The 26,011-nt window shown below is 37.8% G+C and overlaps 1 protein-coding gene across 1 annotated transcript; it reads left to right on the top strand.

Moving 5' to 3' along the window:
- Positions 1–742: 742 nt before the first annotated feature.
- On the top strand, positions 743–16,275 carry fam171b (family with sequence similarity 171 member B). The gene is made up of 8 exons (XM_023801808.2): positions 743–1,204; positions 10,895–11,128; positions 12,766–12,858; positions 13,030–13,188; positions 13,371–13,541; positions 14,089–14,205; positions 14,390–14,513; positions 14,703–16,275. The coding sequence occupies exons 1-8, from the start codon at positions 922–924 to the stop codon at positions 15,973–15,975; spliced, it is 2,454 nt and encodes an 817-aa protein (XP_023657576.2). The 5' UTR covers positions 743–921; the 3' UTR covers positions 15,976–16,275.
- The last annotated feature ends 9,736 nt before the right edge of the window (positions 16,276–26,011 follow it).

The raw sequence follows: 26,011 nt of genomic DNA on the forward strand, positions 1-26,011 counted from the left end.
TTTTTAATTATATAACTATATATCTATAAAAACTTTGAGTACGAGAGCAAAATATCATTTTTTTATCTTGTCTGTGTCATCTAGAAATTTCACATTTCTCTAGGAATTAAACATATGATATATTCGCTTACAAATTAAAACATTTCATAAAGATTAAAACAACTAAGCTACAAGTTGTTCAGCTTTGATTCCACGAGATGGCAGTGTATTTGTCTTGATTTGGTATGTATCCAGTGCTAATCATTAATGCTTTCTACCTTCAGTTTACGCTTGTAATGATAAAATATTTATTTTACATTAAGAGAATAAAAATTGAATTAAATGGGTTCGCAATATTTGTTTTTGCCTAAATTTATTAATCAGACCTACCGCATAAATATTACAGGATATTTTTTGTAATGTAAATTCCTTACTACGTCACTGTATTATATATAACCATTGCCTTAAAGTTATGCACCCAAAAACGTCCTTAAAACTTTGATTTAATTTGTGTTAGAATCAGGTATATTTACATATGTTTTAATATATACTATATATGTAAGATTAAAATGGTGACTTAGCAATGCTAATTGATAGCTACGTATTAGTATTTGTAAAACACGGCAAACGCGAGTTGATCTTTATATTAAATAACGGTGATAAATGTAAATTTCATGTTTATATGGGGTAGATGATGTTTTCTTCATACGCGCATGACAAAAATGGCGTTTGCCTCCAGATTTAATCTTAAGGCTACTGCGTGATGACCGCCAGGTGGCAGCCGTGAGATGGATTCTGCGTCACGCCTTTCTATTTATTTATTTATCCGACTATGCTTGGAGGTGTTCGTGTTTTTAATACTAAATTGTGCTCTTTACATCGTTGTACGTCGCGCACACAGGGGATCGTGCTGGTGCATCACTCTGCAGCCATGGCGTACCCATGAGGAGGACGGGGTGCAACTGGGCTCTTCCAGCGCCGTTTTACTTCTGCAGTTATGTCGCGGTTTGTCTGCTATCCTTCGCCATGTCTCTGCTCCCCGCTTACCTGCTACTGTCAGCGCTGTTGATTTTCTCTGAGGATGGGCTGATGAAGAAGGTAGAGGGCGGCCGGATCGCCGCTCTCCGGGCCGAGTCCGGCATCATCGGGCGGGGGGGCTCCGCCGCCCAACGACTGCTGAAGCCGCCCCAGCATAACGTTCAGAGGGCGCCGCCGGCTGCGTCAGGTACACTGCTGTTGGATTAGGTGCCTTTTCACAATTGCATTTTGGAGGCGGGGGTAATAATAATAATAATAATAATAATAATAATAATAATAGATAATTATACCTAACATCATAAATTATTAATATTTACATTCCACGGCGACCGCAATCGCAGAAAATAGAAAAGATCATAATTACTACAATGGAAAAAAATATTAAAGATTATTTTTTCAATTATCAATTAATATAGATAAAGGAATATGGATAGTAGTCTTGTGTCTGCTGCGGATTTAATTAGGCTAACTGTGTCGTCGATCAATGCAACATAGTATTGCTACGATAATTTCAGTTTCCACATGGTATTATATAGTGTCATGTTGAATATAAAGAAAGACCAGTTTTGTGTTTTATATTGTGATGTCAACACTGGCAGTTGTCCCGGTGTATGTGATTCAGTATATTTGATGCATCCCCTCCATCCTGTTTAAAACTGACCTGACATCCTCATAGCTCTTCATTAAACATCGTTGTATCTGTAAACAAGAATAACATCGGTCTGTGTCATGTACAGCTAACTACCAGCTGTTTATCACTGTGTGAAACTTCATGGGACATTTTGGATGACCCTATGAATTTTCTGTATATACAGTATTTATCCCAAAACCACTTTGCATAGGCCGTGCATTTGAGCATCATTTTAGTGATGTTGTCAAATTTTATACATTTACTTATATTTTCATGTAGTTCAGATTTTATCTGGGCAAATGTTAAAAAGTAAATACCAGTAGTAATAAAATTTAATTAATTTGAAAGTGACATTACCTAAACATTGTGGTTGGAATTAATTATATTACTACATATGTAGTGAAAATGCTTTTATGTTCTCTAGCTTTGTTTTATGTTACATGTTATACTTTTTCTGACAAAATTAAAAAAAATATATATTCAGGGTCTTGGTGTATTTGTCTGGGTTAGTGTTTTATACTTTGACAAATTAGACTGATGTTTGGGTGACTTTCATTGATAATGTGTAGCTCCCAATCAGCACAAATGATACTCTTTCATGCCCTGTAAAGGTAATTCTGTTTCAGTCATTGTGCAATTTAGCACCTATCAAGGCCAGAGTGCTTTCCAACTCGCAAGTAGTTACACCTATATATGGGCAAGTTAGTCTAAAAACGGTCAGGTGCAGCTGCATTCAGGCTGGAGTACATTGTGACCTCATCGGATGCTTGTGACTGCAAATAAGTCATTTGACTAAAAAAATCTAACATCAAGTAGCTCTAGGGCAAAGAAACACTGTGTTCACTAAAATAAGCTGCTCTGAAAAGTGTGTGGAAAGATGCTTAAAAATTGTGATCCTGTGTATAAAAATAAAAGTAGAAAATACTAACCTCCAAGTTTTTCATCTCTAACTGCTTCTGACCCAGATTATCTGTAGTGTGTCAGATATAGAGTCTGTATGTTTGTAGTCCCAGAATTCATAGTGTTCTAGTGCTTGTTGGTGGTTTGAGAAATTTCATGTAACATTTTGGGTCCGTGACTCACGGGAGTCGATGTGTTTGAGAAATTCACAGAGCTGGAATGTGGTCTACTGTGGAGAAGATGTTGACGTGTTCATGTCGTCGCTAAACAAAAGGACGTTCCTCTTAATTGATTATTTCAGAGTGTTTCCTGCCTTGCAGAAATGGGTCATTTTACTCCCACAGTGATGATGCGATAGAATTTCTTTATACGTTTATGCAACATAAATGATGATAACACTACACCAGTGCTATCTTTGGAGATTTATTTAAAGTAAAAAGATTATTTTACACAACACGAACACTTCTGCATTAAGCTTTCTGTATTGTCCCCAATGTTATTAAGTTGTCACTGACAAAGGGAGCACGAGAGAATTTCCTTTCTACATTAGAGTGGGACCTTGGGCATTACTCGTCCGTGGCATTCGATAAGGCCATTTCAAGTGCTCACTTTTGTAGTGACATAATCCCACAAATGACTAAAAGATGTTGATTATTGATCATCTGTTACACATTTCCACGGTTTCTTCCTAACCAGATTGCTCCATCTCATTTTGCTCGTGTTTGCCTAGGAAGCTATCTTGTTACAGTTATACTCAAAGTGATGTCATAAATTGTATGAATTACTATTTTCGTTGTGCAACAACATTATAAATACCTGTGAGAAATAAAAACTGTTGTTTTGTATTAGCATAATATAGCCTGTGGTCCCAATGGTTTTAATAAATGGCGTTGTTACTGTTGCTATGGGAAACTACAGAGACATTTTTTGGCTTAAATTAGTCACCGACAGCAGCTTGCTGACACTTGTCAAGCTGACCTCCACCTGTGCCAATCTTTCAAACCACCTGTTCACTAGAGAAATTTGGGCATCTATTCCACAGTACAGTATGCAGTAGTCTAAAAAGTCACTTTATACTTTGTATACTTTGTCTGCTGATTTGAATAGTTGTCTTATTAGGTTCTTGCTTCGGTAGGTGTTGTGTAGCTCTTGCTCCAGTACTGCTTGCAGTTATGTTTGGAAAGTCCAAATCAAAAATATATAATGTTAGGAAGGCTAACTTCAATTGTATGAGATTAAAACTAGAAACTGTGAACTGGATGGAGTTAATTAACAAAACTGTTGAAGAGGCATGGGGATTTTTTAAAAGCACATTATTGCAAGTACAAGAGGACTTCATACCTGTTTCTAGCAAGAATAAATCAAGGAAATTGCAACCTAGGTGGTTTAATAGGGACATAAAGTATAAAGTAAGGAGGAAAAGGGCTTTGTTCCAGAGATGGAAAATAACTGATGATGACATAATAAAGCAAGAGTATCTAAATCTACAGGCTGAATTAAAAAATGACATTAGACGAGCTAAAAGGAATGTCGAAAGGAAGATCGCATTGGAGGCTAAGGATGACGTTAAAAGTTTCTTCCAGTATTTTAACTCTAAAAGAGCTCTAAAAGCTGAAATCACTAATCTGCAGGATAGTAAGGGTCTTATAATTGAAAACGACATTGACATAGTAAATGAGTTCAATGATAGTTTTGCACGGGTATTCACTGTTGAGGACACTAGTAACTTACCAGTTCTTATTACTAATCCAACATCGTCTATAACTAATATATATATAACTGAAGCTGATGTTTTGCAAAGCCTAGCTAAGCTCAAAATAAATAAATCACAGGGCCCTGATGGCATCTTACCTATAGTGTTAAAAGAGATGAGGGATATTATTTGCCAACCCTTAACATTACTGTTTCAAAAATCCTTATCTGAAGGTGTGGTACCTTCTGATTGGAAGCATGCCAACATAACGCCCATTTTCAAAAAAGGGGATAGAAGTAATTTGTCAAACTATAGGCCAATCAGTCTAACTTGTATAACTGGTAAAGTTATGGAGGCTATAATCAAAGAGAAAATGGTAGATTACCTGGACTCAAATAACATTTTGAGGGATAGCCAGCATGGATTTAGGAGAGGTAGATCCTGTTTAACAAATCTGTTGGAGTTTTTTGAGGAAGCTACTCAGGAAGTTGATGATAAGAAGGCCTATGATGTCATCTATTTAGATTTCCAAAAGGCTTTTGATGTTGTTCCCCACAAGAGGCTCTCACTTAAACTCAAAGCGACAGGTATTTTAGGAACTGTAGCGACTTGGATTGATAACTGGTTAACGGATAGGAAGCAGCGAGTAGTTATAAGAGGCTCGATGTCACAGTGGGCCTGCGTTCATAGTGGGGTACCGCAGGGTTCAATTTTAGGACCACTTTTGTTCCTTATTTACATAAATGATATAGACACCAATATATACAGTAAACTGGTGAAATTTGCAGATGACACCAAGGTGGGTGGTGTAGCAGATACTGAACTAGCGGCTCAGCAGCTACAGCGGGATCTTAATTTAATTAGTGACTGGGCTGACACCTGGCAGATGAAATTTAACATAGACAAATGTAAGGTACTCCATGTAGGGAGCAGAAATATAAAGTACAGGTATTTTATGGGACCTACTGAAATAAAGGTAGCTGATTATGAGAAAGACCTTGGTGTGTATGTTGATGCTTCCATGTCTCATTCTCGCCAGTGCGGGGAAGCAATAAAAAAGGCCAATAGGATGTTGGGGTATATCTCCAGGTGTGTGGAGTTTAAGTCAAGGGAGGTAATGCTAAGATTATACAATTCCTTGGTGAGACCTCACCTAGAATATTGTGTACAGGTTTGGTCACCATATCTTAAAAAGGACATAGCGGCCTTAGAAAAGGTGCAGCGTAGGGCCACAAGAATGATTCCTGGTCTTAGAGGAATGTCATACGAGGAAAGGTTATTTGAGCTAAATCTGTTCAGCCTCAAGCAAAGGAGACTGAGGGGGGACATGATCCAGGTCTATAAGATTCTAACAGGTTTGGATGCTGTTCAACCGAATAGTTACTTCAGCATTAGTTCAAATACAAGAACTCGTGGCCATAGGTGGAAATTAGCGGGAGAACATTTCAAACTGGATTTAAGGAAGCACTTCTTTACACAGCGTGTAGTCAGAGTATGGAATAGTCTTCCTGATAACGTAGTGCAAGCTGAATCCTTGGGTTCCTTTAAATCAGAGCTAGATAAGATTTTAACAACTCTGAGCTATTAGTTAAGTTCTCCCCAAGCGAGCTCGATGGGCCGAATGGCCTCCTCTCGTTTGTATATTTCTTATGTTCTTATGTTCTTATGATGTTCGTTCGAAGCTCAGCCGAGCTACACTTATGTGTAGTTGACCCCAGGAGCGATTGTAGGATTTTACCCTTGGGGGGGGGGGGGGGGGGGATCCATAAACAGCGTCTAGAACCACCAATAGTCAACTCCTCAGCTCTATGTCTGTAATGTGTTATTTGCTTGTATGTCGCTTTAGACAAAAGTCCTAAAATCTCCTAAATAAAATACATGTATGGTACTATTCTATGAGAGCAAGTCAATAGCAGCAAACAAAAGGGGCCTATTTTGGTTGAGTAACAGCCATCTGACACCGCTAGTTATACCCATATTTTCAATGAGTAGTTAATTCTGATTAAGTGCTTTTAAGGCTTGGTGAATTCAGTGCTGTTGTAGGTCTCTATTGAGTCGGTTAAATATGCAGGGGGAGGTTTTGAATATTTTATTCTAAAGGGGAGAGAAGTACATAACATATACCTACATAAAAAAATAATTACGATCATAGTGGACGCCTGCATGATTTACAACCAGGACCATTGATTGGTTTCAAATGTCAAGACTGATCAGCAATATTGGTAAGTTACTTTGTCCTCTGAGTCTCAGTTACGGGCTATTGCCCCGACATTGTGCTGGGGGAATAGGCTATATGTAGTGATTAATGCTAAGTGCATTTATCCCTAATGTATATCAGAAAGTCATGCTTTCTTAGTTATAAAGTATTTCTTTCAGATTATTTTTGAACTGGTTTGTTGTAAATTGATTTATTAATACATTATTTTCTGTAAGAGATGATTCGTAGTAACTTCACACTATAGTGAGAGTAAATGCAATTAGAGGTTAGCAGCATTCTCATAATTATTATCATAAGAGTCTAAGATCAATGAGAAATACCAGTGTCTTCTGCTGCTGATTCCGATCTGGAGCTTGTACACCCAAGATCTTTTATGAGCAATGTGTCATGTAACATACCTCAGATTCGACTTGAAGGATGAGCCATTTTAGTGACACAAATGGCCTAAAATCTACCTTGCATGTCAGTAACCATTTACCACAGTTTTAGGATGTTAAATTAAAATCAAGATATAAGCAATCATCTTGCATGGTACAAAAGGATACATTTCATTTGAAGTATATGAAATTTGTTTTTGTAATTTTGTGAATGTTATTAAACTGAACCCACACTCCACAGATATCAAAATATCCTCTTACTAGTTGAAATCTCCCTCTTTGTTTATTGTAGCTATGGTTATGGAATTGGCATTATATTACTGTTCACAGCAGTGGTTATAATTTATTTAGTATTCAGGGGATGTGCAGGCCACAATGTTTATGCTTTCTAGATCATTGAATGCAACGCAGATGGTTATACAAGTATAGAAGGATCTGTTTTTTCCTAATACAAGCACTGGGGTTGTTATCATCATTGTTGGGCTTCTTTCTTCCATAAGCCTCTTACTTAATATGCAGACTTTCACCTTTTTCATTGAATGTCAAGCATGAAAGTCCCTCGGAGCTCTTAAATCTGTATATTTAATTCTTGTTCTAATCTGTGACATTAACTTGTAATTTTGTCAGCCTTTATCCAACACGAATACATTTTATCTGTCCTTAGGCGGGATATTGTTACTTACTTTCTTGATCTGTCTGTAGCTGCCAAAGCTGAAATTTTCGGATGCCTGTGCTGGTTGGAGTAGGCTTGGTGCTGAGATTTCACAGTTTTTGTTGCCTGTCAGTGCACAATTTCAGAATGGCTGTCGTGTTTAAAGTGAAATATAATCTGTAAGCATGAAGGAGACATTCCCCCTTTCTGATTGCTTTAGTTGGATTTTTACATATTTTTCTCAGATATGGGTGTTCTGATATCTTCTGCTCTTGTTGAAGGGCTTCATAGTCGAATTTTATTTCATTCAAGATCTGATCAGTATAGTTTATTACTCATTCAGCCTGGACGGTGTAGGTCGAGGAACCTATACCTAACCTGTACTCATTGGTAGTGGTTTTATTCAGGTTGAGGAACCTATACCTAACCTGTACTCATTGGTAGTGGTTTTATTCAGGTTGAGGAACCTATACCTAACCTGTACTCATTGGTAGTGGTTTTATTCAGGTTGAGGAACCTATACCTAACCTGTACTCATTGGTAGTGGTTTTATTCAGGTTGAGGAACCTATACCTAACCTGTACTCATTGGTAGTGGTTTTATTCAGGTCGAGGAACCTATACCTAACCTGTACTCATTGGTAGTGGTTTTATTCAGGTTGAGGAACCTATACCTAACCTGTACTCATTGGTAGTGGTTTTATTCAGGTTGAGGAACCTATACCTAACCTGTACTCATTGGTAGTGGTTTTATTCAGGTTGAGGAACCTATACCTAACCTGTACTCATTGGTAGTGGTTTTGTATGGATACCAGAGGAATCAGACACATGGGGTTTTCTGATGGTTTGCTCTGGAAACCAGTGAGGTTCTGGAGCAGTTTCCTGTATTTTTGTCCCACACTGCATAATTTTATTGATAATAGCATAAAAAAATAAGATTTGTACGCTGCGTTCTGGCAGATTAATATTATGGATGAATGCATTTCCAAATGAAATGGTGGATTTTGTCATCAGGCGTGTGTCAGAGTCTCTTGGAAAAAGATAAATAAGTACATTTATTAATTTATCTGATACTTGTGTGTGTGTGTGTGTGTGTGTGTGTGTTAAGCAACTTACAGGAGAGGGAAAGGTTACAATTTACATGTGCTCCCTAGGATATCTGCTTCAAACGCTCAGCTAGCAGAGGTGGCTAGAGTGAAATATGCCCAGGATTTAAAAATGATTTCCTTTGTATATGAATAAGGCTCTTCTTCATCTTCAGTAACACTACAATAGGGAATAAATAATGAACTTTCTATGACTGTACAGAGCAAAAGCCTGGCACTTCGCATAAGTGCAGAATGAAACTCCCACAAAAATAAGTAAATAGACCGAGGTCATAAACTAGACTCATAAATATTATGTCACCTCTTGAAGTATGAGGAGCATTGCATTTCATTGTGGTATATTGTAGCAGATAATAAAACAAATAATTGAGCCCAAGGAAGAGAATGCTTTAGGTCTGTATTACCAGAACAGAGCTGCATATATTATTAGAATATGATCTCTTCACTAATGATAATAGAAACCTGATAAAGTGCTAAGACAGCAATTCAGTTGATCTGGCCTTGCAGTTCAGCTGACTCGGCAGCAATTGATGTTACACTTAAGGAGCTTTGCATTGGATTGTGCCGTACAAAGATGTCTTCATTAGAAAGTGTACATTTTCATAAATAAAGCAGACTTGTATCAGTCAAACTTACCAGTAATCTGGCAATTCTCTTCTTTGTTGACCTGTATGGTATTTTATGCAACAACTAAAGCCTTAACACAACTCTTCCGTAAACTGGGATAGCTAGGTAATGCCTGATCCAGTTGTCTAAAATGCAATTATATTGTAGTGCTTTGATAGTGGTTGAGGTGAATTGCCCAAAAATCAGCGTGATATGCCTGGTAATTTCTAAATATTATAATAGGCACGTAATCATTGCAGTCAGTTGTCAATATAGGGTTCTGATACATGTATAGGGTTTCATTACATACCACAAATTATTAATATAACAACATCTGAAATCCATCCATCTTTTATCCATCCACCCATCATCCAGTTGATTATATTGGGGAAATGTTTACATGTTACTTATAATACTGTTCTGTCAGGAATTGTACTTCATCCCTCCATTTTCCCCTGGTCAGAGAAATTTATTTAATTGATAAATACAGACCTGTCACTGTCATATTATTACCTGGCTGTTTATTGGTGATGTGTTTTTGTTCTTTGTATTTGTTCAGTTGCTACAATGGTTTATTCTATTTACAGCTCAGATGTTGAAACCATATTTTATTTAAAAATTGGGAGTTAATATATGGTATATAGATTTATATATGGTATATATATATATGGTATATCTGTATATATATGTATGGTATATATATATATATATAGATTATTACTCCCAATTTATTGAAGCATTTTAGCTTTATCAGTTTATGCATGTCTTGTATCCTTCACATGCTTCTTCTGGCTCATATTACTGTGGAATCCAGGACAAGCCCTTGGCTGTTTTCAGCATTAATCCTCCCTGAATGAATGCACATTCCTGAGGTGTGTGGGGAGGGTACAATGCCTTCAAAGGGTGCTGGCATTCTTCTCCCTTTTGATTAGGCCTCTGTTCCCATGTAGTACATCACGGATGGCTGGTGCTGCTAAGTGATGCTTCCTCACACCATATAATATACAGCTGAATAATGATGGAAACTGATAGCAGTGCATCAGTGCTTTGGAAGAGATTTCGTAATATAAGGGCTTTCTACAGTATGTGCTTCTTTCCTTGTACATGGGTTTCTACCAATACAGGATACTAAGACAGGTACAAGATAACTAAAGTACAGTATTAGCAGACAATGCTACCATTAGGCATTAGCGCAAAATCGAATGCTGACGGTTTTATATTTGGAATGTACTGAATAGATTCTAGAAAATGTAGCAGTTTGTGCTAAACTAATGCAATGTAAAAAAATGTGGCAGATGGTCTGGCAGTTGATGTTGTTCAGTGAAGTATGAGGTTATATTTTTACCAGTTGACCAGAGATTAGGTATTTGTTCTTTCAATCTCTGGGAGTAGCTCATGTTAAGACTGCAAAATTCCGGTCTAAAAGCAGGACTTTTAAACAAGTATTTCACATCTGTTGCATTTGAACCTATTGAAAGTTTGTTTGTCTGAACTGACTACTACAATGGCATGTCATTATATTTTCCATCGATTAGAATGCTGTAGGAAATAAAGCCATGCTAGCTATATAATTCTTATGATGTACATATTATAAAGCACTCTTAAGCTTTGCATTGAGGCTATTATACAGTCTAGGATCACAGTTGCAACAATTCAGCAATCGTTACATTCTCGGTTCCTTCTGATATTTGGCAGATTCCACCTTTACCTTAAAGGTACAAGTGAGGGATGCCAGCAGCCAACAGTTCCTGAGCAAAGTTTCTGTGGAAGTGTTTGTGAATTACACACAGACCAACTCTGCCCTCACAGCAGAGAATGGGGCTGTCCTGCTTAAAGTGCCCTATCAACTGGGCTTGACACTTACCATCGTGGCCAGCATGGACGGGTACACCCTCACGCCGCTGCCTTGGAAAACCAGCAAAATGCCAAGTGAGTACATCTACACGCTGCCCTGCGTTACCATAGCTGCTCTGCATAGCAACATGTGTAGCATGAAACTGCAGCGTGTAATTTCTGGGCGATGTTGATATATCTTATATTTTTAAACGTCCATAAAAATGCTTGATATCTGAATTTGTGATGCAAGTGAGCATAATAAAAACAAGGAAAGGAAATTCAAGCGCTGCTGTGATATAAGTAACGGGAATAGCCTTTAGTAAAGGATTTCATATTTAATCGTATGTAATATGTATTTTTTTCATTACCTTCTAAATTGAAGACTAAATAAGAGAAATATTGTGTGAAATGCAAAGGAGCTATTTTGCCATGTTAGGTTATTTAGAGTGATTTGAAGAAAAATTGAAGTGAGACTGTAGAATTAACATATTTGCAGTTATATCTTGGTTGTGTTATTCAGAGTAATGCCTGCGCTATGTGTCATGTTTGCATGGGAGGAGCCTTGCAGTTAGCATCAGCCCACATTCAGTTTGGGCTCTTCGGCCTTTGTCTAGCTGTGTTTTGCTCTGCAGGGATAGAAGTGTCTGTCTCCACAGGCCTTGGTGTAATTCAGAGGCACCTCCCTTGTTTAGTCTTGGACACATTGGCAAAACTCTGATACAAGGCTGACCCCTAGTGGCACCAAGAACTACACGCAACAACAGTTGCCAATATAAACAAACACAATGTGTGTGCGTGTGTGCACACATCCACGCCTTGATGCATTGCCAGTGACCCAGTACATTACAGATACATATAAAGCAACAACTAATGTGATACGATATGATTCACCCCTATTGCCATGCAGTGTGATTTGACACAATTTGATTCAACACAATTTGATTTAATGCAATACGATGTGATGCAAAAGAATATAATGCTTTCCAAGTCAATTGGTACAAATGCAGAAGCAGTTTACAGAGGGGGAATCAATCTAAATATAAAATGATTGGTCATTAGTTATTGGTCACATTTCTGAGTAATAAAGGCATAGGCCTTCTATGAATAATAATATATTAATAAATCGGACATTACTGATGCAAAGATGTTAAAAATGATGCATCCTGAGGTCATTCCAAATTGTACACTTTTTAAAATCAGTGATATGGCATCGTGAACTTTTATGCTGAGGTATAAAATGGCCATCCCTGATATTGTATGTCATATATACGCACACACATGCACACACACACACACACATATTGTGTGTATATATACACACATACACTCTGTGTGTATATATATACACAATATATATGTGTGTTTGTGTGTGTGTGAGTTATGTATATATTACATTGTGGGGAGCATTTTTTTGGTCGGTGACTGCAGTCAACTAAAAACCCTTGTATTTAATTTGGTTACTTATGGTTAAAGTTAGGGCTGGGTGGGGGTTAAGGTTGTCATAGCTGGGATTAGGGTTTTGCCCATAGAAATGAATGGACAAAAATATGAATACAAATGTATATGGATACGTACTATATATTCTTTACATATGTATGTTCCCCAATAAATTATAAGTGTTCATATTCCTTAAAAGGGACTATTATTTATGAGAGAAAAATACATGTATCACTGTAGTCCTGATAAAATTATTTTCTATGATCCTGTTAATTATATTTTTTCCTTTACAGTTTTCTCCTCTGTGACACTTTCAATGTTCCCTCAAAACCAAGGAAACATTTGGCTTTTTGAGGATTCTGTTATGATAACTGGGAAGATTTCTGGTATGTGACGTCCGTACCGTGACAAGTCGATTCCGATTTTTTTGGCAGTAGTGGCTTTTTGTATAGGATGAACAATACTGTGTCTTCCATTTTACAGTGTTAACATATAAAAATAAAACCTGTTACTTTGTTTCCCTTGTACAGTAAAATGTGTATTTGTGTATATTTTAGATGCACTGACTCAACCAAGTGTGCAGTTTCCCAAGAACCTGCTGAAGCTGTCAGAGAGCAGAAACATCTCCTCCATCATTGCCTACTTGACAGTGCCTCAGCTTCCTTCCGAGAAGGATTGCTTCTTATACACTGTGGGTGTTCTTATCAACAAGTCTGGTGAGCACAGGTGTAGCTGGGTGATAACGGAGAGTGGACCGCCCGTGGATATGTACTGAAAGCGATACAGACTACAAATCCCTTTCTGACGCCAAACCGATCGACTTAAAATATCTCTGGTGCTTCGCAGATGCTTGTTCAGCTGTAGTGCTTCACACCATGATGTACTGTTGATCACGCAGGTTTCCGGAACATCGAGCTCAGTCCAATGGCAGCAGTGAGTGTCCAGCTCCTATCTTATGGAAAGGAGGTCCATGTAACGGGGCCAATCCAGATCACATTGCCCTTGGCAGAAAATTCTGGTCTGCGTGCTTCAGACGCTATACCGGCCTGGACATTTGATATGAAGACTGGTGGGTTCATTACGGGATCTTTTTGGGGTGACTCATGCATTAGCATTGTTATCAAGTATAATAATTAATGATACAGATAAATGGGCATTAGTAGTCAAAACGAGTGCAAAGAATAAGTCATTTTGCTCCGTGGTCGTTTGGTACAGTGTTTCAAGCATGGTATTTGCCTTGAATTTTTCAGCGTAAATTTTTTTTATGTATTTAGCTAATTTAGATTTTTATAATAGGCACGGCTCAGTATGTAGCATTACAGCCTCATGCCTCTAGGGTTGGGGGGGGGGGGTTCATGTTTTTATCGTGTCACATGGGTTTTCTCTGGTCTCTCCACTTTCCTCCCGCTGTCCAAAGACTTGCAGTTAGGCTAATTGTCACCTCTTAATTAGCCATAGTGTGTCTGTCTGTGTGTTCCGTGCGATAACCTCCTGTCCAGAGTAGACCTTAGCCTTGTGCCCTGCGATGGGCTTCAGGCAGCCCTAACACATTTTCATGTCTTTATGTAATGAAATCTCCAGGCATGTGCATAGTCTGTAAAATATTTCTTTTTCAGGTGCCTGGGTGAATCGGGGTCTTGGAATGGTGAAGATGGAGGACGACGGTCTGGTTTGGACATATATTGCACCTCATTTAGGATATTGGATTGCTGCACCCTTACCTACATCCAGGGGTAGGATGTTATTGCAAAGCTTTAGGCTTCGTTTTGTTTGTCTGTACAAGGCTGTTGTGTTAAGTGTGTGATGTTTCAATTTGTTTGTTTGTTTGTTTGTTTATCTATCTGTTTATTCATTTGCTGTCATGCGAAAGCCCAGAATTCCAGACCGGTAACCAGATTTCTGTTTGTGCAAATCTAGGTTACATGGGACATGCAACTTCTTTGGACTTCATCTCATACCATACGTACCTTCTCATGGTAATCCTGGGAGGAACTCTAATTATTGTTTTTGGATTTGTAACTGTGCTGTTATGTTATTGTAGGTAAGACATTGTTTTGCAACTTTTGTTTATTAGCATGACTCTTGAATCAGGAGTAAATGTGCATTTTGAGACAAAATCTCATTTTTAATCTTCACAATTTGACATTTTTGTTTAGTGTCTTTATCTCATATGTATAATATACAAAATCTAGTTCCACATAGATTAAACAATGCTTGATCTCATCTACAGGGTGTGTGCATGTGAACCGGAAAATAAGAGAGTAAATGTCACCAAAATGGTGGCTTTGAAGAAAGACCAGACCACTTCTACTAACAACAGTGGGAGCAGGGAAATATCCTTCAAAGATTCTGCTCACCATGATGATAGATCCTACTCAGTGGCTTCCACTAGTGGTGGGCGAAGAGAAGAGTACGGTCCTTCTTGGCCTCTGGGCAAATTCAACATTTACGTGGAGGATGTGGGGCTACAGTCTTCCAAAGTAGGAAACAAAGGTCCTGAGTTCATCAGGCCCCACCAATCTCCTATTTACGTCAACAGCCGCGAGGCAGTACGGCTGAAGGAAATGGCCGAAAGGAAGGTGGTACAACTCGGCCTGAATGAGAATGTGTTTTTTACTCATATTTACAACCAGTCAGTGGCCATTCTTCAGGCACCTGAGCTCTTTCAGTCCTCTGAACAGCTAGCCGGCTGCAAGTCAGCCACCCTTCCTCGGAAAAGCCAAATGGCTAACGAGACTGAGCCTACCAGTAAAGACAGCTTTACCCAGACTCTACCCAAGATCTCTATGCTCTCCCATCTTCAACACCAGGCCAATGAGGAGCAGCAGGTCCTGGAGGGTCCCCAAAGTTCTGCTTCCAACCCAGGAGCATGGGGGCGATACAACAACCTTTTGGAGTCTGTGTCTGTCCCGGGTACCCTGAACGAAGCTGTACAGATGGGCCCTTTGTGTAGCGAGATTCAGGGCATTTCAGAGCAGACCTTGCTTGAGCTTTCAAAAGGCAAACCTCAGCATCCTAGGGCCTGGTTTGTCTCACTGGAGGGCAAGCCTGCTGCCCAGGTGCGCCACTCTATTATTGACCTGCAGAAGAGGCACAGGCCAACTGACAGCAACGACACCAGCTTAGACTCCGGGGTGGACATGAATGAACACCATTCAAGCAAGAGACTCGAAAGGGAGAAGACCTTTGTGAAAAGCATGCCCCACAGTAAGGCCCTGTATGCGGAGGACCTGGATTTGAGCAGCAGTGAGAGCGGGACCACCGCAGCCTGCACCCCCGAGGATGTCACCTTGAGGAATATCCTGGACAGTGGAAGCGGGAGCATTCCTAACATCCCAGAGGAAAGAGATGGCGCGGACACATCCAGCGCCCAGGAGGATAGTGAGTCCCGCTCATCACCTCCGCCGCGTCGTCTAAGGAAGGTCAGGGACCGGAGCAAAGTAGACAAACAAAAAACTACTTGGCACCTTCGAGAAGAGAGGCCACTGAAGAAACTAAACTAATGCCATTTAATCTCAGCTTTTTTTAAATGGGTAACAAGCAGAGTGTATAATAATGTTTCTGGTAACTGGAAATTTCCTTTGGCAAAGATGATCGACAGACAACAGTTTGACCTTGTTGCAAAAATTCACTGAGTAGCCTGGCTAATAAAGTGTTTTTTGGTCATCTTGAAGATTAGCTTTACTTTGCAAAATAGATGCCACTTACTTAAAAATTGTGCACAGTGCATATGGTTTGTATTATGATTCCCGCTTCATACTTCATCCAGGTAGGATGACACAGAGCCATATTACACCGAAGAAGAAACAAAAGAAAAAAAAAAGAAAGAGTGTTAATTTGAGGATGAGAGTGGTGACCCCTGGGGAGGAGAGGGTGTGACCCCTGTTTCAGTAGGGTGTGAGCATGTGTTTGTGGGGGTGGGGGGTGGAAAGAAAACAACTCGCACAACCATTGGGAATAAAGCACACATAAAGTAAATGTGCTCTTCTGATCTTCTGAACTTGCTCAAAACTTGGATGTTCACACTCATCTCTCCCTCCCCACTCAAATTTCTATGAACATTGTTGAGAGAAATACTGACATGGTTGAGAAAATGTTGTTTGAAAGCTATAACAAGACATCTACAGTATGCATGGTAGATGATATGATTCTATGAACCTTAAAAATGTTAAAAATTGTATATGCTTAGGGAGTAGAACTGAAAGCAGTATACACTTCACAGGAACCCAAGTCCTCTGTTACAAAAGCGGAGTGTTTGTGTGCAGCTCTGACAATTTTCCTCTCACTGTCATTGTGTAATGGTTGGAAAGAACATGTCACTAAACAGCAATGTAAATGATAAAATGGACTTCATTATCATACCATCCATGTACACAGTGGTACGAACGAGTTCCCACAGAACCACAGGGCAACATACATACAGACAGCGAGTGACGAGGGGAGGGTTTCCACAGTATTTATAGTGCAGAATACAGGACAGTGTGAAACAGGGGGGCTGGTCACAAAGAAAATAATTAAGTGCTACAGTGTTTGTAGTTTAATCTTAAAGTTTTGCCATGCAGTAACAAGACATTTTTCATTGTACAATGTTGGAAGGGCTCAAGGGATTAATTTTTAAATCTTTGTGGCAGTCAGTTCACTGGCAAAATAATGTACAATGCACAGAATATAATTTATATTCTTCTTCTCATTTATTGCAGCTGGTGACTTATTGTACAGATATTCTATATATTGTGAACAAGGTCACAGTGACAGAGTATTCATAGTGAAAAATGAAAAATACCAGACAATAGTACAAGTAGAATCCTAAGTTTAATGATTGTGTTTTAAACACAAACCTAACAAAAACCGCACATCTTTCACGAATTTATATGAGTTACCATTTTAGTATGAAGAGTTGTTCATGCCCTATAAATTCAGCGTACTGAAGAAACATATTCAGTCAAAATCTCTTAGTGGATTTACCTTCATTTGGCAATTTGGCACACTGGATTTAAATGGGAATTGTATTTGTTGTTTGTATTTGGAATGAGGAATACAAATCGTAGGTACAGTATACTAGTTAAAACAAACTGGATGTACATATAAAGGCAACTTATTTTCTCATTGCTAATTTTACAGCACATATTTTTAAAGACTGAATAGTCAGACATCCATTAAATTTTCACAGTTTTAGCATTGTTGTGATGACTAATGTGTACATCTTTGGTTTAATGTTTACAGTTAAAGCTGATATGAGCACAGAATTTTTTAAAATTGCTTTTAAGTTTCCCATGTTTGTATCAAACATGTTTCTCTGCAGTATATCTTTCTTATTTCCATTCCATCTATAGTCTTTAATTTATAATAGTCGAAACTTGATTTGTCAGACATAATTTCATTTGGAAAGACATTTTTATGGAGTACGTTTTGTGTCAGTCTGCGTTTGTTTTATTGAACCCAAATGGATCATCTGTTGGTGGTTTTGTGTTTCAGTGCAACTGTACTGGTTTAAAAATGGTCAACAACCTAGTGTCTCTAAACAGCACTTTTGAATGTCATTATTTGTTATGTTACAGAAATTGCAGCCCCATCAAATGCCTTTACTGTCATCAAATCCTGAAAATAATGTCATTTTTATGTAAGTAAAACAGGAATTTGTACGCACTTAATACTGTTTCATGTAGAAGCATTGAGCTGTTTTATATTTTTTTCTTTTAAATGAACGGCAATAGTTTGAGCCTAATCATTGCAGGTGTTAAAACATGGCAAAATGTAATATTCTGTATAATAGTGATAAATATTCTTTATTACATTTTTCCTAAATTGATTATCCTGGTATGGCAATACATATCTAAATCAAAGTATTAAATTAAATTGGACTGGGACAAAAAATTGCAGTAATGTCTGTCACTGTTAACTAATACATAATATATGCAGAAAAAAATCTCAGTCAATGTAGATTTCAAATAATTAACTACAAGTCCTTTTTTATAAAACATAAAAATAAACTAATGTTTTATTAATGCTGATTTGCAGTTAATTGCCAAGTTGTAATTAATACCACCCTTTGTTCCCCCCTCAATATCAAAGACTTTTTATGAACCTTTATGTGTAATGTGGTATTAATTACTCGCTGGTTATTGAAACAATGTTTGATCACTTTTTACTCATTTTTTGCTTGTATATTTTCACAGAGGGGGCAAAACATTTAAGGGGGAGTATCCCCATAATTACATAGCTAATTTTAACATATGATACATAAATCTGAAGCACATGACATACCTGTATTTAGTTCTCTGCAAATGTGAAAACTGTTATAACTGATGTCTCTTTGGGTGCATGGCTGCATGTCCATTGTTTACTTGTGTTTTTAGTCTACTACGAAAGTCCATTAGATGGACATTATGTTATGTGTCTTCTTTGTTTCGTGTTTTATACTTAAAAGTAAATTGTCTGCCTTTTATGTGATGTTCTACGCTTTACTATAAATAAAGTTTCTTTGCAATGCACACAAGTTAACTGATTTTATGTTTGAGCTGGGTTGCTGTTGTAATTTTACTGTCAAGATCACCAGTACACTGATACTGAATATTGAAGTAATTTAGGGATTTCTAGGTAAGATTTAGATTTTTTTTTCATTACCCTGCACATCTTTAATACTGCCACATTTTTCTTACTCAAAAATACTCATATTACAGAAATATCAGAAATAACTAAGTAACATTCTTTTTAGTGTTCTAAGAGTATATAAAATGTAGCACAAATCGGTCTTTTAAATATGTAACTTTCACAGCTAAATAATGTGGTTTGAGCAGTTTGGTGTTTGATGCAAAGATAGAATAACCACTAGAGGATGCTAGTGTTGAAAGAGTGCCTGCATATCGGCAATACAGCTGGAAATGGGGAATTCATTATTCTTGTGCTTAAGGCTTAAACCCCCTGCAATGTTGTAGTGGGTAAGCACTTTTCCAGTGAAAAATAAAACTGAAGAAACAACTTTATTAGACTATATTCCCTTGCGCTGAGGTTGCTGATATGTGGGATGTGTAGAACTAAGGCTGGTGTTTTTTGAAAGAGAAACATGTCTTAGGAAAAAACTGACATCTTTGGTTTTTTAGTTTATTATTGTGTCTTTTGGCATTGTTAGAGGTATATTGTATTAGTGTGAACTGGCAATTATTGTCAGAACCAGCTGAATCCCATGTGGCGCCCCCTGTCTGAGCCAAAGTGAACTCAACTGGCTAAATAGGTTCCCCTTCAGAAGATAGCACCCTAGGTGACCACCTATGCTGCCTAATGGGTTGACCAGCACTGACTGTTGTTTGTGCATTACTCAAGATCCTTGGAAAACGATTGAAGTGATCATTTTAAAAAACAGGAAAACACAGCTGCATGGAACCTACTCTGTGATTCAGCGCTGACTGAGCTGCAAAAACAGCTTCTTTTACCCAGACTATTCCGTCTTGCCTTGGGGCATGGCTTTGCTCTCCAAGTGTGTAACAAGCACGTCCATATTGTAAGCATTTTGATGCTAAAATATTCTGCCATAATACAGATGATATCATTCGGAGAGCAAGTTTATAGCCATTTAACGGATGAAGCGGATATTCTGACTAAAACACCATACTCTAAACGGAATCCTTTCATCTCTATGTATAAGACAATGAATGAAAACCAGACTGAGGTAATGTAGAACATATGTGAAAGGCTAAGCCCGCGCTATTCTTTGTTCTCCATTAGAACTTGGTCACAGCAGGTTGCATGCGGATGTATGAAATGTGCATGAACAGGTCAGGCTGTTATTATCATGCCAAGGCAGGAATTGGAGAATATTAAAAACTTGTTTTTATTGAAAATACAATGGATAATGCACCAACAATGTAACAAAACAAGGCTTTGTGGGAACCTCCTCTTGCATTATGCCAGTTTCTTTGCAGAGATCCATATAAGCCTGATCTGATAAGCCACTGGACAATGTCTTGGGCAGGGATGTTTGGGAAGTTACTTGCCCAGGACAAATACAGCACAGACATTATCACTGATTGGTTGACAAAGTAATCATGAAGAGGTAATAATTCATAATGTAGAAAAAAATCTAATATTGCCATGTTTCTCAAAATATGTATTGTACACTTTGTGTTTTTTTACGCCATGGCATGTTTAATAAATCATGCTCTCATTTTAATCTTCAGTGTTATAGTAGTCTTTCATGCTTTTAATGAGCATTGAAAAAGACATTCTGAAGTATGCCTCAGTAAGCATGGATGGAACATCTGTAGACCAAACAATTTAGGAGGACTTTTAACCACACCACATTTATAGAAATGCAGCTCAGAGAAAATGTTGATGGATTCAGTTCAAAGAAGGTTTGTGGATTGGTACACAAACATGTTTTGTATGTGCAAACTTACAACAGGCTTTGATATTTCTTTAACTGTTATTTTTAAATATTTTTCTAGAAAGAGAACGCAGAGCAACTGCTTGAGTGCAGAGATATCCGTTACAGAGTCAGGGTACTTGATTTCATCAGCACAGAGATCATTTTCATTAGCATACCTCTTTGTGTGTAGCTTTGACGTAGGTTGGGGGGAGGGGGGGGTTGCACATTATATATCACCCATTTACAACCTGCTCCAATCCCAGTTACCCATGAAGGTGACACGGTTGCCATGATACACTGTTTTGACCTAACGAAGGCCATGCAAGTGTCCTGACCTCGAACACAAACTCGATCTTTCCCCTCTCTTGCCACGGTCACCCCTGACTTTCTAGGCATGTATATTTGGCTCCCTTCCAACAATGTGTCTACCCCCAACCCCCCCCCCCCCGCCCCATCATCCATCCATCTTTCAACTACTTATCAGCACAGGCTTGTGGGGGGTGGGAGCCAGAGCTTTTCCCATGGAGCACAGGACACTAGACATGGGAACACCCTGGACAGGATGTCAGGCCATTGCAGGGAACCCACATATACAATCACACACAAACTGACATCTCCCCCAATACTATACTTTGCAGTGTGAAAGGTTTTCCTGTATGACATTAGTCTCACCTAGGTTGCTCCTCACCAAAGATTGCTAGCAAGACAACACCCTAAAATATTTCACAACTCAATCAGAGGCAGTGTAATAGCCATATTTCACTTTCCAGCTGTCGTCCAGTCCGGTGCCATTAAGGTGGAAATGGTCTGCAGACAGTATTACAGTTTAATCAATTAATGAGTGTACAATCACTACCCTGACTTTGTTTCTATAGCTCAAAATGTAGCGCACTGTGCTAACAATACAAGGGTTTGGTTCAAATACCATAAAGTAGATATAAATTACAACCATTTCTTGTACTGTTAGTTGTTTTTGATTACAATGTCAGATAAATGTTAGCCTAATTAATTTATTTATTTATCATTCATTCCACTGCTATACTGCTGCTTAATATTCTATATATTAAGGAGATGTCTGGGGCTTGTAATGAGGTAATTTATATTTCAGGGAATATAGTACACAAAAAAATCAATGGAATGCTGGAAGACTATGTAAGTGATAGGAGATTCTCTGAATCATTGTGGAAAGATTATCCATACTAATCTACACTTATATATCTTCCTGATTTCATTTATATTTACTCAAATAGAGATGAGCTGAAATATTGAAATATTAATTGGTTACAAAATAATGAAATATTAATTTGTTACAAAATAATGAAATATTAATTTGTTACAAAATAATGAAATATTAAATGAATAAATATTAAATAAAATGAATTCATTACTCATCACTTCACAAGCATATTGATTTTTTTTAGTTACAAACCATTTTGAATGTATGCAAATGTCAATCCAATAGCAGGTTTTTGCGCATTGCTGAAAAGAAATTCAAATTCTAAGCATCTCATTGTTAATCTTGTTTGTTTTCTTGCTGTTTTTCTTTAAAAAAAAAAAAACATTACAATGGAGTAACAAACAGCATTGATGACTCAGTCTGGCAGCCTCTTCCTCTCTTCCGCCCTTTCTTCCCTCATACGTCTTCCTCTCTAATAAGACTCTTCCAGTGTGAAATAGGATTGCAAGGTATGGTAACACCATTCTAATACATAATTCTAATAAATATTTCATAGAATTTATGGGTGGGTGGAATTTAGCAATTCATGTGCATTTAGAGTCACAATATCTGTACAATTTAACATTATTATAAAATGATCTCTCCATTGCATTTCTCCAAATCACAAAAATCTTAACAAAGCATCATTTAGCAGGAAAGACGAAGGCTCCACAGCACTTGAGGAAATTTGTGAGAATGACGATTGTGAAGTATAAATGATCTCCAGGGGCAGTGTTTATTTTCAGTAAGTATAATGGTGAACACAATTTTTTTTATTTACCAGTAGGAATCAGTCAACATTTCCTTTTATAACCATTTTTGCTTCCATGTTGTTTTCTTTGCTGGGACCTGGACAGGAACGATAAGCCTTTGGACAATATCTTGGGTATGGTGGTAGCTGTCTTAGATGCGGTGAAAGAATTCAGGAAATCACTGGTGTGTCTCAGCTTAATAGGGCACACATACAGGATGGATCCCACTACTGACACAGTTACAGATTAAGTATGCAGGGCTATTGGATTTATAACCATTGACAACAATATTGCCATATTCTAAGATTAGTGAGAATGTTTTGCAATTTGTAAATTATAGACACATAATGGAATTGTAAAATGTGTTTGAAAACTCCTGGACTGTAATAAACTTCTTTTAATCTCTTAAAACAATTTTAATTTTGTTTTTCAACAAAATTTTTTATATAATACTTATTTACAGACTATGAGTACTGGACTAAGGACCAGTGGTGGAGGAAGTACTCAAACAATTTACTTAAGTAAAAATAGAAATAAACATCCCATTTTGGTCAGCTGGCTGTAAATTTTCAGGAGACAAGTCTGCACACACATGCTCATGCATTTGCATGTATGTAAAATTAATTACCTTGTAAATAGCATGTATGGTTTGCAAACTACTCCAATGTTTTTGATGTAGATAATTTTACAATGGAATAATAATATAATATAATGGAATTATATTTATAATGGAATAATATAGATTTGCCATAAGATTTTTTGCTTGAGCATGAGAGTCTGACACCAGATGCATGAGAGATGCATGCAATTCACAACTTTCAGTGAGCAAAGAGTTTTTACGATTACATGTAAATCCACGTAAACACAGATGACTTCACTGACTTGGGGGGTTTTCTAAGAAACAAATTTTTTGTCTTCAAAACACAGTTTTTTCTATTATTGATACCATTAAGAATAGTGGTTTTAAAATGTCTTTTAGAGACTCAAATAACTCAGGACAGCCTGGTTATCTAATGGAGAGGTAAAAATTTTTTGAATCTGTCTTTTTATTTTCCCTGATTTATTGTATTTCATTTTCTATGTCAGGGAGTTTGAGAAGGGAACTGAAATTTTTATTTGTTTAATCATTGATGCTTTGTAGTCCCTCTGTAATAAAACTGTCTGTCCTGAGGCAAGGAGATCTCACTCTCTGTCTATTTACATTGAAATACTGAAAGAGGTTATGGAAACACCTGTTTTTAATAGCCACTCCTCTTGTTAAGGTCCCTATTTCATGAGCAGGCGTAATTTAATCATTATGAATGTTTAAAAAAAGGAGGACAATAAAAAATCTATCTTATGTAGAATTGCATTATAAGAACCTAGAGAGAAAATACTGACATGTTCAAAAACAGCTTAACAAGAACAAAATCAAAGCCACTCGTTTTCCCATTTCCATTTTTTTGGTCTATTGTAAGACACATTTTTTATAAAGCTCAGTTTTTTAACTGCATCTATGAAGACCCATGCCAACTGTGTGGCACTGGCTTCAGACTAATAATGCTTAGTATCTTTTCTGGATGAGAGAACATTCATGCTGTACGCATTTCAGAAGACAATATGCAAATGTTATTCTAATGAGTGAAAAATACTAATAAGAATTTATGAAAATTGGTGCTTCAAGGGCAAAGAGGTTTTATTATTTTTTTTAAGATAATGCAACTGCTTCAGTAGTGGTAGGAGTAGTAACATTAAAAGAAGTGTGAACATTAAAAGTGCCATAGAATGCATTGTTTTTATTTATTTTTTTCCAAATTGTTCTCAGTTGTCTACTAGGGGTGTCATGATATACTGGTATTGATGGTAACCATGATATTTTAAAATATGGATATCGTGTTAATTATACACATATAATATCATGAATAATTCAGTGCCAGTAACTATCTGTTTCACACTACAACCTAGTAGGTGAAGGTTTTGCACCTTAACACTGGTTTCCACTAGTGCTTAATTTCTAAACTCGGGTGCCAGAGCTAAGTGTACAGAGATCAACTACGACCATCATTATATGAAGAGGCGGCGTTCACTGTCCTTGAAGAATGTCACAGGCACAATGATAGAGAGAGAGAGAGAGAGAGAGAGAGAGAGGTAAGGAGTATGAACTGATACAGTGTGTTGCTGCACCCACCACATGACAAACCATCTCAGGGATGAGAACCTGAGTGCAGCCAGGTGGTGGGTGATACCTCAGCACCACACTACTCCAAATGGACCAGTTTGAGGTTTTTTCCGGTGGCTGGAGTGCCAATCCTGCTGGGACGGGGAATGATAATGTGCTATAAATTACTTAAACATGTAACAATGCTATCATGAAGCAGACCTCAGAGGAGATCCAGTGGCAGACAATACAGTTTATTTGCATGAAAGCAAGAGGGTCAATAGCCAGAAGGGTCAGTTCAACACGTGGGGGAAGGCACGCTGGGAGAGTCAGAATCGGGATAGGATGGGAACACGACAGGCAGGATGGGTCAGGGCTAGACAAGAGACAAAGGAAGGCATGCTCAATATTAGGCATGATACACCAATGATACCTTGAGGCAGCCTAAGGTTTTAAAGGTAGGGGATAGATGCTGGTACTCAGCCGTTGGCGTGCTCACAGGGTGGGGGTGTGAGAAATGCAATATTTTATATCGTCACCTGTTACATCAAACAGAAAGATAAGTCTAGAACGTAACAATCTACAAACTAGTTTCCAACAAAATTGGGATAATTTGTGTAAAATATAAACAAAAACAGAACGCAATGGTTTACAAATCATATAAACCCATATTTAATTGAAAATAGAACAGAGATACAGTGGTACCTCGGTTCTCGAACTTAATCTGTTCCGGACTCGAAACCTAAAAAGTTCGAGTTCTGATCGAATTTTTCCCCATAAGAGATAATGGAATTAATTGGTTCCCGGCCCCCCAAAATTACACTTAAATATGTTATTTTTTATTTTTTAGCATTTAAACACAAAATGAACAAGATAAAACAAGGAGAGCATTTTTTTCTTAATGGCTTCCAAAACGATAAAGATCTTATCCTAACATTACCCCTGTCCTGCCCCGATCGTCCGCTCCTTCCGTGTGCCACGCCCCCTCGATAACCTCGTGTGGGATCACCATGTGATCAGCTGTTTCTGGTTGTTGTCATTAGTCCTCTGTATTAAGTCCCCGTTTCAGTTT

Source organism: Paramormyrops kingsleyae, chromosome 16, assembly GCF_048594095.1.
Source record: "Paramormyrops kingsleyae isolate MSU_618 chromosome 16, PKINGS_0.4, whole genome shotgun sequence".
NCBI lineage: Eukaryota > Metazoa > Chordata > Actinopteri > Osteoglossiformes > Mormyridae > Paramormyrops > Paramormyrops kingsleyae.